This window comes from Pseudopipra pipra, chromosome 5, assembly GCF_036250125.1.
Source record: "Pseudopipra pipra isolate bDixPip1 chromosome 5, bDixPip1.hap1, whole genome shotgun sequence".
NCBI lineage: Eukaryota > Metazoa > Chordata > Aves > Passeriformes > Pipridae > Pseudopipra > Pseudopipra pipra.
The window spans coordinates 28,221,171-28,234,060 of NC_087553.1; the positions used below are offsets into that span (position 1 = coordinate 28,221,171).

At 39.7% G+C, this 12,890-nt stretch overlaps 1 protein-coding gene across 5 annotated transcripts in view; it reads left to right on the forward strand.

Moving 5' to 3' along the window:
- Window positions 1-403: 403 nt before the first annotated feature.
- The window catches only part of BLTP3B (bridge-like lipid transfer protein family member 3B), a 53,790-nt gene continuing 41,303 nt past the window's right edge, over window positions 404-12,890 (forward strand). For 2 of the 5 annotated variants that reach the window (XM_064655350.1, XM_064655354.1), the window contains exon 1: window positions 405-619. In XM_064655350.1, the coding sequence (XP_064511420.1) occupies window positions 576-619 (44 nt within the window). In that variant the 5' untranslated portion in view covers window positions 405-575. Of the gene's footprint in view, window positions 620-2,304; window positions 2,329-7,840; window positions 7,988-12,890 lie in introns of those variants that run through there. The other 3 variants (XM_064655353.1, XR_010430705.1, XM_064655352.1) reach the window with 3 other exon arrangements.

A 12,890-nucleotide genomic window follows, 5' to 3' on the forward strand; every position in this document is an offset into this window, starting at 1 on the left:
CATCCTATCTTTTAGCTCGGCCAAGATCAGGCCCATGCAAAGGTGTGCGGCTGTTGGGACATGCTCCACAGGCGGGAGGAAGGATAGAGCCACAGGCGGGGACGCAGAGACGCTTTCAGAGTTTTGGAGATGGGAAGGCTGAAGAGGGATGAAAGAAACAGCTGGCGGAGGAGAGCGGGGAAAAGGGGGGCGCTGGCACTGGGGCGGGCACTGGCACTGGGGCGGGCACTGGCACTGGGGCGGGCACAGGCGGTGGGCGCTGAGCCCGGACGGCGGCGCTGCCCAAGCTCTGCGAGCGAACAAGGGGAGGAGGCGCCGCTCCCGCGGCCCCGACCCTGCCCCGCTCCGCCCGCCGGGGCCGCCTCTCCCCGCGCGGGGCGGGGGCTGCGGGCCCGTCCCGCCCCCGTCACCGGGCGATGCTGCAGCCAAGATGGCGGCGGGCACGGAGTGAGCACGAGCGGGGACAGCGGCTCCGCTCCCGGCGCTCTCCCCGCCTCGGGCAGGGGCGCGCAGAGGGATGAGGCGCGTTCCTGGTCCCGGCTGGTTGTCGTGAGGGGCGCGGGCAGAGAGACACCATGGCGGGGATTATCAAGAAGCAGATCCTGAAGCATCTCTCCAGGTCAGTGGGGCGCGATGCCCTGGGCAGGCTGAGAGGTGTGCAGGGCGTGGGTGGCGGCGGGTCCCTATCCCAGAGAGCGGCCCCCGGGGCCAGTGCGGCGCGGAGGGACCGGGCTTCATTCTGCCCGCGGAGGGTGGAGCTGGAGCCGCCTCCTCGCAGTGATTTGGAGGCGGAGGGGGTGGCCGTGTGCTCCTGTGGGACTGTCCGGCGGCGACAGCCGCTTGGCTGTCCCGTGGCCCCCTCAGCCGGTGCCCGGCGGGCGAGCGGGGAGGGGGTCGGTGTGCCTGGCGCAGGAGGGAGTCATCGAGTGAGTCACCGCCGGGCTCCGGCCGCCTCCCCGCCGGGCAGACGGTGCCCGCCCCCGCTGCTCGAGGTGTGCAGAGGGAGAGGAGCGGGGAACACCCCGAACCTCGCCGTGGTTCGGAGGCGGGGGGGAGTTACAGCAGCCCCCCCCGTGCGCTGTCTGGCCGGGGCTGAGGGAGCTCGGCCTGTGTCCTTGCAGCTCAGGTCGCGACATCTGAGCTCTTGCAGACACAGGTGAAGCCGGGCGACAAAAGAGGTGCGTCCGGGTGCACGCAGAGGGATGAAAATAAGTTCGTCGTTTTCTGTGTGACTGAAATCATGTCTAACGTGCCTCGCGGGTTAAAGCAAAAAAAAACAACCAAACAAACCTGCGGTAAAATTATGTGGCTGTCAATGTCGTGTGTTTGAAAGATGGAGAAATTGTAGAAAGTACACAATCTGACTGATACAGTTTTGAAAAGCCACATCACGTTTTTCTCAAGGTTTTCTAAAGAGAGGCAAAAACCTGTTAGGTGCTTGATATGTCATGATACCACAGCGTTGCTAATTCTTCAGAGGTTACTTTTGTATCTTGAAACATATAACCTGAAATATTGTTCCATTTTTTGCTTATTTTTTTCTGGAATGTTTTATTCTACTTTTGTGTGGTATTTCTGAAAATGTTTATAGAGGAAATCAAACCAAATGAGTTGACAGATTGTCATTTGACTAATCTGTTGTTGATGCACATGGAGAAACACAATTCTCATTCCAAATCCTTTGATATCTATCTGCTAAACATGGTGTATGAAGCAGTAGTAGAATAATTTTTCTTCTTCATCCTATTCATGAGTTATGTAGCTGGGAATGCTGATAAAGAAATCTTGTCCTCACATGAAAATAGCTGAGCACTGTGTGAATGGAAGTACAGTGTGAAGATGTCATCAGCCTTGAGTCAGCTTTCTAATCAGAAGTGTGCACAGAATAGCTGAATTTAAGTTTGTGTCCTATAGTGCTATATAGCAAGCTGTATGGAAAGAGGAGTGAACTCTAGACTCTGCACTACAGGTTAGACTCTGAAATGTGCCTGGGACCTAGGCAGCAGTAAGATGAGCTGTTTTTTGTCTAGTTTTTCAAATAAACAGCTGAGTAGATTAGAACTAAGCACTTTTTAGTGTTGATAAATCTGTGTTTGCTTTCTCATGTGTTGTGATAATGCTTATGCAACAAGGCTATGTCAAGTGATTATGACACATTTCATCACTTTTAGGAAGCTTACAGAATATGACAGATGATCTGAGGTTTCCAAGTTGAAGTTGAGGCTCATGATCCATACTGTGTTGACATTGAAAGAGTGTGTTTGCTACCTAAAATACGGACAGCATTGTTAAGCCCCTTGTTATGAGTGTTCTTAATCACATGATCAGGTAATGTTTTCTTTCTGCTTTCCTTCGCTGTGCTTCAGTGGTTGCAGAAGTGGGTTGCTCAGAAAAACAGAATTCAAGTGACACAAGCCCCTGTAAATCTGGTGGCTTTTTAAATTTCAGGAGCTCAGTATTTCAACAAAAATGATAATATTATTTCTGGATTTTCTTTAATATGTTTTGTAAGAACAGGATTATGGAGCCAAATGCATAAGGAATTTCCTGCAATACAGAGACACTTTCACTTTTTACTCTGTTACTATTGGTTTCTGTTCTGCAATTGCCATAGTTCCTTGAAACTGCTGCCTGTTTGTCATCTTCAACAAAGCAGGTATTAGTGACAGGATTACAATCTATTGAAAGAAGGAATAGTGGAAAGAATTACCCTGTTACCTCAATTTACTTTAATTTTTAATGATTGTATTTCTCTTTATGTTTGAACAAAGACAGATCTAATATGTACTTTGAAGAACAAGTAGAAGATAAGAACTTGTTCCTTCAGTTACAGAGAAGTACTTTCATTTTATGCCACGAGTCACAGACCGGTTGAGGTTGGAAGGGCTCTCTAGAGGTCTTGTCCAGCTCCCCCAAAATCATCATTGATTTTGCAATGTTTGCCATGAAGATTGCTGCAATATCAGTTAATCACATGTTAGCAATTTGCAGCTTTTTTTAATATCTAGATACTGTATTTGCAAATTTGAAAGCATTGTGTCATTTAGTAGTGCAGTTTCCATTTAGCAGCTCACAGTGCTTTTAGATGAACTGATAATGGTCACTGGTGTTGTGAAGGAGCCTTATCATTCTACATTTGTTAGCCAGGAAAAATTTTGCATAGGTATGAGTCTTTAGGATCTGAGAACAAGAAGAGGAAGACAACCCAAACTGCATTTTGAAACAGTTTTGATATCTAAATTACTTTTTATCTTTATAAAGGGTTTTACTTATTGCCATGTTACATCTTAAGAACAGTGAAGGTAATAAAGCTTGTTTTACTCAACTTGTAACAAACTTATGTCAGGATCTGGTGATGAGTTTTTTGCTTTCTCAGCCTTTTAAAATTTTTTAAAATGTCCTCTATCTTTGACATGCACTGCTCTTTTCCAAGGCTGTGGTAGAAAATGAGAAGGAGGGAAGGGGTAGGAATAAAATACATGTTTTTTTGTTGCTCTTCAGATTACGTGGTGCATGCTGTGGAATATGAAACTAAATGTAGCAGCTAAACTGTAGAGATGAGTTTGTCATTAGGAGGCTTGAATTTTCGTCAGCTCCATATTGTGTTAGGTGAGGTTTTGGTGAATGCGGATGATGGAGTGTCTTTGTTTCGTAATATATGTGCCCTAAAATGAAACAAGTGTCTGGATAATGGCATCATCCTTTACAAAGGTAGGAAAGACACACTGTGCCTAGGAAAAGTCTTCTGTGTAGCATTGGGATCATTACTCTGAGAAGAGTTCCCAGTGAACTGAAACTTGTGTTGAATCTTCATGTATGCTGTTACATATTTTCAATGGGTGAGAGATTTCAGCACCTTTTCTTGCAAGTTTTTCTGTTATGATGATATCATCTGTTATGATGATAGCAGATATCCTTCGGCATTCCTTCTTTTTTCCTCAGTTAGACTTTGTGGACAACTGTATGAAACAATGGTGTTAAAGATTTCCAATAGGAATCTAGATTGCCCTACACAAGCTCACTGTGGTGTTACTATTATACTGTCTGTGGTTATAAGGGGATTATCTCTATGTTAGGGCTTTGAATCTTGAGTTGTGTGTATCCAAGATATAGACAGAGATCAGGTGTTATTAATACAGACTTGTATGAGGGTATTTCCAAGTGTTTTTTTGGTTTTGCCTTTTAGTATCACTGAAATTTACTCTCTAGTTAATGAGCAGTCTGACTCTTCTGTGTATCTGCATTATCCGTGTTATCCATGCCTTTCTGTGAAAAACAGTTTTGTTTATCAAAATATGTCTAAGAACCATGGAGTTCAGCTTACAAACTTTGCCTCTATGTTAAGTAGCCTCACTGAATATGACATTCTTCTTCTCAATTAGATATTAACTCTTTAAGTTTATCGATGATAGCACATAGTTCAACTTAAAATTATATTCTTTCTTTGTGTCTTATTTGCTATTTTCACAAAGAAAACAGTAAGACCTTTAAAGCTCTTTGGTATGGCAGAAACCCAAATTGTTTTCAGTTGTGTCATTAGTTAATGTTCTGTGTGAACTTAGACCTTTGCTTTTGCTCACCTGAAGCAAAGGATGTGAGCATACTAAGATTTCAATAGAAAAAAATTGCATGAATTTTGTGACAATTGTTTTCACTTCATAGTCGGGAAATCATTGTAAGGCTCATATGAATGTTGGGTTTACAAAGAATAGCCTACTAATTATGTGGATATCAGGATCGTCTGATCCTGATATAAGCAGTGATATCCTACATGATTTGGTACAGCTCCACTGATGTATGTCTTACCTAAATATTTGCCCTGCATATTTCCCTACTTTTATACCAGTAAGACGTGCCTGATTGGTGAGGGATGTTGCCATCTCAAGAGATCTGAGGTGACTCCTTTTAGAATATACGGGTGTAACACCTTTATTTGGCTAGAATGTAGAATGTATTTGGCTAGAATTCCTTCCTGTGAGTAAATTACCAAAATTGTTTGAATGAACTTTGAAGCTTCTGCTAGTAGCAAAATAAGAGGGGTTTTTTGGTTATTTTTAGTTTTGTGTATTCCACCTCTATGTCACTTTAGTTTTGTGGAAGTTATCTACTTCATTTAGCAGCCAAAGCACACAAAATGTGTACTTTGCTGCTTCTCTCTTTGCTTGTAGTGATTTTACAGAGTGTATTCTACGTGACTGACTTTACTGGCTTGTGTAGCATGTGGGAAAATTGCAGAACACAATGTAGGCATAACAACCTACGTTATCCTGAATGAATCTGTATTGAATCTTTATGCTTATGGAGAGTGTTAGCATTAAACAAGTGCTGCACTTAATGAAAGAACAAGCCTGAAAAACAACAGGTGGTAAAGCAGAACTGCTTGAGACAGCAGAAGAGAACGAGGAGGAAGAGCAATTTAAAGTTTCATTATTATCTTGTATCTCTTAAATTTCCATATGTTTGAAATTCAATACTATTAGTATGTAAGTGGAGATTTCATACCAACAGTTTTGTCTGTGTGAATGTGTTGGTAATGTTTTGATGAGCATAAAGGAATCAGTAATTTTTTTTTTTCAAGAGAAATAGAAAACTTTTACTTTCTTCTGTTTTTGTTGGTAGCTTCATGCATCATATTGCGTTTTAAGCTTCTGTGACAGAATATCTTCCATAATCTAAACTGAAATTGCTATGGTGCTTTATGAAATTATGAAGGTATTTTGGAGATAAACAGGCAATAATGTATTTTCTGGTAGAATTCTTAATCATTACATTTATTAAGAGTTGATACTGAATCTTTTGTTACATCTCAGATCTCAAGCTTTCAGTATTTGACAGAATTTGACTTCTACTTTTCAGTTTGTTTTAGATTATTTTTGCAAATGTATTATAAATCTGGATGCTGAGTCTACAGACATTGTATTTGTACAACTAAAGTTCTGCTGAAGCTTTGTTGAAGTTGGACAACTCCTGTGTACACATAATACAAATTAGTGCATTTGCACAATCAGCGGAATTAATCAGCAGCATTTTACATGTCTGTAATAATTTTTTTAAAATAATTCTCAGAATAGTTTTAGTGGGAAATAAGTTTCACATCAAAAATAATGTTGAAGATCACTGCATTCAAGTAGCTGACATGGTAGTATGAAGCATTCTCAGGGAAAAAAAAGATATTTGAATAAGCCTGTGAGGAATAAAATTGTCTCTTAAGTTCAAGTGATTGTTGAGTATGTAAGAATCAAAACAAAGGCCACAGTTACATTTTTTTGAAATGTGTTATTTCTCCTGCCAAAGCCTTGGTGCGTTTGTTTTTGTTTTTGGGGTTTTTTTGTTTTTTTTTTTTTTTTTAATATCAAAGGAAGATAAAATTATGTACTAAACTTCCAGAGTGAGATGTGCTTGTTAAAGTGTCTTGTTTTATTTTTTGCCTTTTTTTTCCTACAAGCAGGTTGGATAGAGGAGATTAGATAATTTCTGGTGAAACATTAATGGAATTATAAAGGCCTACACAAAGTGATTTACTTCACAGATTTTTTGCAAATCATGAGAATAACTGCTAATAAGTAACTGCTTAACATATCTCAGGTTTGGCTTCTTGTGAGGCAACCCAGGTTTCTCAATCCAGGAACTTATGTGGGAGTTCTGTATACCTTTGCGGAGCTGGTGCTAACCAGGATTCAGATCTTTTCATTGTCCCTTTTTTTTCATGAGAAAAAACAGGAGAGGAAAGAGCTCCAGCTCAGGTTGTGGCTTTTGGTACTTCCAGCCTCCCCTGGGTGGATGTATGAGCCTTGCTGTAGGAAGCATGTCCCCAGCATGGATTTCGTGGCAGGTCTGCCATGCAGCTTTACTATATAGCATGAGATTACCAGAGCTTTTTTTTCCTCAGAGTTGTTTGCTGCTTCTGTTAAGAAGCAACCTTGGGATACAGCTACTCAGGGATGTGAAAGTTATGTGGTTGCTTACTTCTAGGGCAGTTTTCATGTTGTAGTTTCTCCCATTGCTGGAGATCTGGAAACCTGAGAAAAATAATAATTTGTAGCTAAGTGTCTGTAATTCACTTTAGTGATAAATCTCTTAAATGCTGTTCAAGTATCCCAGCAAACTGCATACCAAGGGCACTGTCCAAATGCTTGGATTTTATTGCACCCAAAAGTGTTGGAATTAATTATATTTAGGCTGAGACATCTCTTCAAAGTGAAGACAGTTAACAGAAAACTTTTTTTTTTTGAGAAACATATTTGCTAAAATTTTGTAGCCTGCAAAATCAGAATGTCAGATGTGTGCAGGTTTTTGTAGCCCCACCCCAAATACAAAAACAAATCCAGAAGTCCCTGTAAGATGAGGTTTCTTAGTGTGAATTTTGAATAGCTGAGGTTGAGACACTGTGAATAGGAACAAATAATGTGGGATGAGAAATCTTAGGATAGGCAAAACAAAACTGAAAAGTTGCATCCCATTTAAAAATAAAATAAAACCCTCTTATGCTGCATCTCTGGGCTATCTTCCTTCTCATCTTCCAAATATACTTACTGAAAATATATCTCTGAAATCACTTGGTTATATTATATAGCTCTTTTCTACATAGTTACAATTTTCTCCATAAGCTATTCATTCAATGGGGCTGCAGTATTGCAGTATCAAACAGCAAGGGATATTCTTATGGGAATTTAGTATTTTACATAGGTCTGTTTCCTTTTGAGTTCTGTAATGTCATGATGTGTAACAAACTGTTGTAACTGTAGTTATCTTCAGCTAAAACTCTCTTACATTATTGTATCACTCCTTTTTCCCTTTGAACTTGATCCCTTGTGTGTTCCCTGTGTCCCATTCCCTGCAGCGATCCCAGCTGGCTCTGGTGGAGATTGGTTTGCTGTGAATATCCTTACTACCAAAATGAGTACCAGAAGCTTCTCAGAAACCATGGCAACTGACCACTTACTTTCACCAGGAGTAGGGGCCTTATGTCTGAATACCTTGCCCTCAGGTAACTTCCCCTCTCCCACCTTTGTAGAGTAAATGTAAGAGGTGGTATGCATTTATATAAATTTGGGAGTGAAATGAGCTCTGTAAAATATTACTTGGATTTTCTCTTCTTTTTGTAACTTACAGTTCTGCAAAAAGTAATTGTTTGCCATGCAGCTATGTATTCTGATTTCTTTGGGGTTTTTATAAGTCCTAAACTAAATTTGCAAAACTCATTTATGAAGTAAATCAGCCATCCCATTATAAAAATACCTTAAATGTGTATTTTCTAAATGTAATCTAGGTGTTTCTCAGTATCTTTAGGCTATTTGACATTTGCTGTTTATCATTTGTATCTACTTAATTCCTTTTCATAACTCAATGTTTATTAGCTCTGTAATGATATATTTGAAGGATCGGTCAGCTTTTTACCTAGTTTACAAAAGAAAACAGCTGATTTTATTTCATTTTTTAAAATTAAAATAGTTCTTATAGCTAATGTCTTATCAAAAGATCTTATTTTCGTGTGAGATCTGATCAGTTAGCATTAAAAAAGATACCTCCTAATGTCACATAAATAAAGGATGCAGTTTCCAAAAGGCAGATGTTGTCATGCTTTTACTCTGTATCATTATTTCTTGATTTTAAATTTCTAAAATTATTTTTTATCAAATGGCTTTTCTTTGCATTAGGTACAGAATGTTGTATTTTAAGTGGAATTTAATAGTTTTCAAGTATTAGCAAATTCTCAAAATGTGTTTTTTTTCCTGCCTGCAGTGTGCAAGTTGCATATACGTTGCCACATGCGGTTTAATATATTAAGGATTTTATGTTTTCTTGTCCTCAACATATCATTAAGGCCTGACACATATAGGATTGACACATTTGAAGAAAGTTCTTTGGGTTTGGTCATATTGACCATTTCTACGCTGGATGTGAAAAGACTCACGGAATACAAAAGCTAATACTGGTCTGTGTGAGGATATATCATAAATGAAAGATAAATTGCTTGAGCAATATTTTGCTTGCAAGATGATTATCATTCATGCAGTGCAAGCTCTTCATTTATGCACAGGGCTTGGCCGTGTCTGTGCAGATCTGCTGCATGACACATAATTAGATAATAATCATTGATGACAGCAGCTGTCTCAGTTCTGCCTGTACCCAAAAGGCAAGCAATACAGTTTTTCCAAATAGGAAGAAAATAATTTCCTATATGTGTTATTACAAGATTAACTAGGGGAAGCTTTATATACTGTCAAGAGACTTGGTAGGGATGTCAGTATTTGAGAAAGTAGGAGTGTACTAAGATGCCTTTAGGAAGTCACCTGGAGTAGAAGTCCATGCTGAAGTCCTTCTGTGTTGTGATGAAATGGAAGCAATTACTTGGAAAGTGTCAGCAAACAGATGTACTATTCAGCACTCCACCTCCTAGGATGGGAGAGATAAGGGGGGTGTGTGTGAAACTGCACCAGAGGTGTTACACAAGTATGGGTTGGTTGTTGAGCCAGGGTCCTAATAAGTAATTTTCCTGGAAAGGAAGACCTATCTTTAGACTATGATAACTCAAAAAGCCTGATGAGTGTTAGATGGTTTAGGTCCTGTATAGTAGCCTTAAAAGTCCCACCTGAATCTGTAGGGGTGTAGGTAGTGTTTTGTACTTGTTTGTTGTGCAGTAACTCGTGGCCAGATGAGAGTAGTAGGTCCAGGCTGGGTGTGTGAACAGGGGAATGCCCTGTCCTGCTACAGAGGGTTGGGCTGTGAGCACCTTCACAAGATGCTTTGTAGCAGACGATGCAGATCCTCTCCATGCTGGGCATCCAACAGGCCAAGGAGGGTTCTCCTTCTTGCACTCAGCCACCAAATACACACCTGACAATGCTGCAGAAGTTCAAGGTGTGATTAAACAGAGCATACATGCATTTGTGTGCATTTGGGTAAAGGGGTGATACCCTTCTCTTGTACAAACTGATGTTGGAGGTTATAAGAGGGTGCCAGTTGAGTATCATAGATGGTGAGGGGTGTACCTGAAAGGTCTGGTGGAGGTGTGGTTTCTGCAGTTGGTATTGTCACTTAGGAGTCCCCTGTGACTCCCTGTAGCTTGCAGAATGAGGGAAGGGTAGTCCTTGCAGTTCATCTTCTGACAGGGGCTTCTTGGGAGAAAATGGCATGGTATTTGGGAATCCATGCAGGACACAACATAGCTGATACACACAACTTCTGGATACGGGCTGGAGGATGGCCTCTCACACCACTGGAGTTGTGTCCACTCTTGCCTTGCGTACTGCTCACTCACTGGCTCACACTGTGGTGAGATTTTACAGTGCTGCTGTGGCAATGCTCTCTTCCTGGTGCAGAAAGTGAGAGTGCCACTGTTTGTGGGAGGACTTTTTGTCCAAAAATAATAAAATTTATCCTCACAAGTGTTTATTTTCAACTTAATGTATATTCATAAATAAAGAACTTAAGCATTTATGTGTCAGAGTGTGTCTAATTAATCCTACTATATTGTAAACATAAAAGGTGATGCCTCTCCCCACAAACCCTACCACAAGTGCCTTAAGTTTTAATTTTTTTTAAAATTCTTTTGAGCTTTTGACTTTGGTACTGTATTCTGTCCTGATGTTTTCACAGGCATTGCAATGTTCTGCAGTTAGTTTCTTTTTGCTTGCGTTCAAAGTGTTCTCATTAGTTTCATGTGTGTTTTTGTTCTTATATTAAAGTAAATGAGCATCCAATTAATTCTTTGTGCTAAAAAACCCCATCAATTGCTAATTTTTATAGTAAAAATTGTAATTTTTATTTCTAAATATTAATATTTTAAGAAACAGAAATAGTGTCCAAGATGAGGACATGCCATCATATTTTGTGGTGATATTTAGTACTACTTACCATTCATTTTTTTATACATAGAAGTACTCAGATACTTTATGTATCTCAGGCAGTTTTTCATCAATTGTCTCTTATCTTCCAGCTTTATTGCCTAAAAATGTACCTTCCACTTGGAACCCAGTAGTTTCCATGCATTATATCTTTGGATGTTCAGTATCTTGCATCAGCGATGAGTCAGCTGTTGCTGCAAAGCCATTTGCTTCTGTCTTGAGTTCCTCAGAAAAGGACAGTTTTCTGGGGACTTGATGAATGTAACTTTTATGCTACCTGTCAACTTTTACACATTTTAACTCAGCCTGTGGAGCTAAAAGTTTTTTATTCCAAAACTTATATACAGCACAGCTAATGGTTTTTTGCTGGGGAAAATACTACTTTAACACACTTCATAAAAATTAGAACATCCCTAGGACAGCCAGGATTCACTCAAAGGTTTCTGGTACTTCACCAGCTTTTTCTAGGGCATTACTAAATATATTCAGAGCCTTTGGCTTTCTGCATATCCTTTGGACAATGAGGTGTGAGATAATGTTGCTCTTGCAGTCTTCTGACACATACTAACGTTAAGCCTTTACTGTTTTGTTATTTTTTATAGCATCTTTTATGATGCTTTTTGGTTGAAGTTTTTTGAAATACCAAGAGAAAATATCAGTTGCCTGATTCTAATCTTACTTCTTCTGTCTTAAGGATTAAAACAGACATCTTTTACAGAAGTTTGGTTTTTTAAATTTGGTTGGTTTTTTTTTCCCTGGTCTATCATGTTCTTGAAAAATTTTCATTAGTGCCTTACGTTTTAAATAAAGGTCAAGCATATGTTGCATCTATAAAGACTGTCTAGCCAGGCTGCCATTTATTTAGTGGCAGCCAAATCTTTAGTCCTGCGTGACTGTAGTGGATCTCACCCTTTCTGTCCTGTCATACTTGGATCAAGAAGGGATGCTACCAAGAACTCTTCTGAATGTCATTGTACGTAATGTAACTGGTACATAGAGTTGTATTTTAATCTGGGGAGTCTGTCTTTTTCTCATATAAAACTTGCTGCCTTCTAAATAGGTCTAAGGATCTTGGTACTTGGGACTTGAATGATGAAGTGCTACCATGGGAAAAAGTGTAGCAATACTCCTGAACTCACAATGTGGAGGTGGTATTTTTTTCCCTGAGACACTGATATTTCTTTTGGCTACAGGAGAGAAATATGAGAGAGGAAATTGTTATGTTTCCTGCAGCATGCTATTTGCTGTAACTTTTCTTTTTCTTACTTAAAGCTGGGAGGGATTTAGATTTATTGAAAATCAGCTTTGGTTTGTGGTGTTACACTGGATGAGAGAAACTTGCTTATAACAGTACACACTGTTGATCCCAATGCTTTGTTTCTGTGGCAAATTTGACAAAGACTTAGTTTTGTTCCTCTTCTACTTAAACTTGAAATCTTAAAATTTGAAGTGGTGCAGCGAGCAGAGTGATAGTAGGCCTCCTTCTCTCTGTTACCTGGAGTCATGGGAAGCAAATATCTTCCTGAGAAACTAGGTTGAAAAAGACCATTTTTCTTGCTTCAGAAATCATATACTGTTCCTTAGTGATCTAATAGCATGATTCGTCCAGATGAGACAGTAAAATAAATGAAGCCAGTTATCTCTGTGTGTTCCATTTCTGTTGTTTTGTTATTGATACAGTTGCCAGTGCTTGGTAGGTCATGTTTCCCTTTTTCAGAGCCTGTTGTTTTCAATCATACATTTTTTTAAGCAGTTTGAGTTCATAACAAGGAGATGAGCAAAACATATGGCATATTATGATAGTCTGTCATGATTAGAGCACACATGTAGGATCATATAGTTGAGGGAATTTTATTTAAAAAGCAGGGGAGGCACATGGTAGAGCTGGGGTAAGCAATTGCATGTTCAGGAGATTTGCAAAATAGCTGAGATTCCTGTGTCCAAATGTGATCCAAACTTGTCTTATTTTTCTATTAAATCCAGAGGTTGGAGTTTCTGTTGTTAAACTTGACAAGGCATCTGGTATTCACTCCATACCTTTAT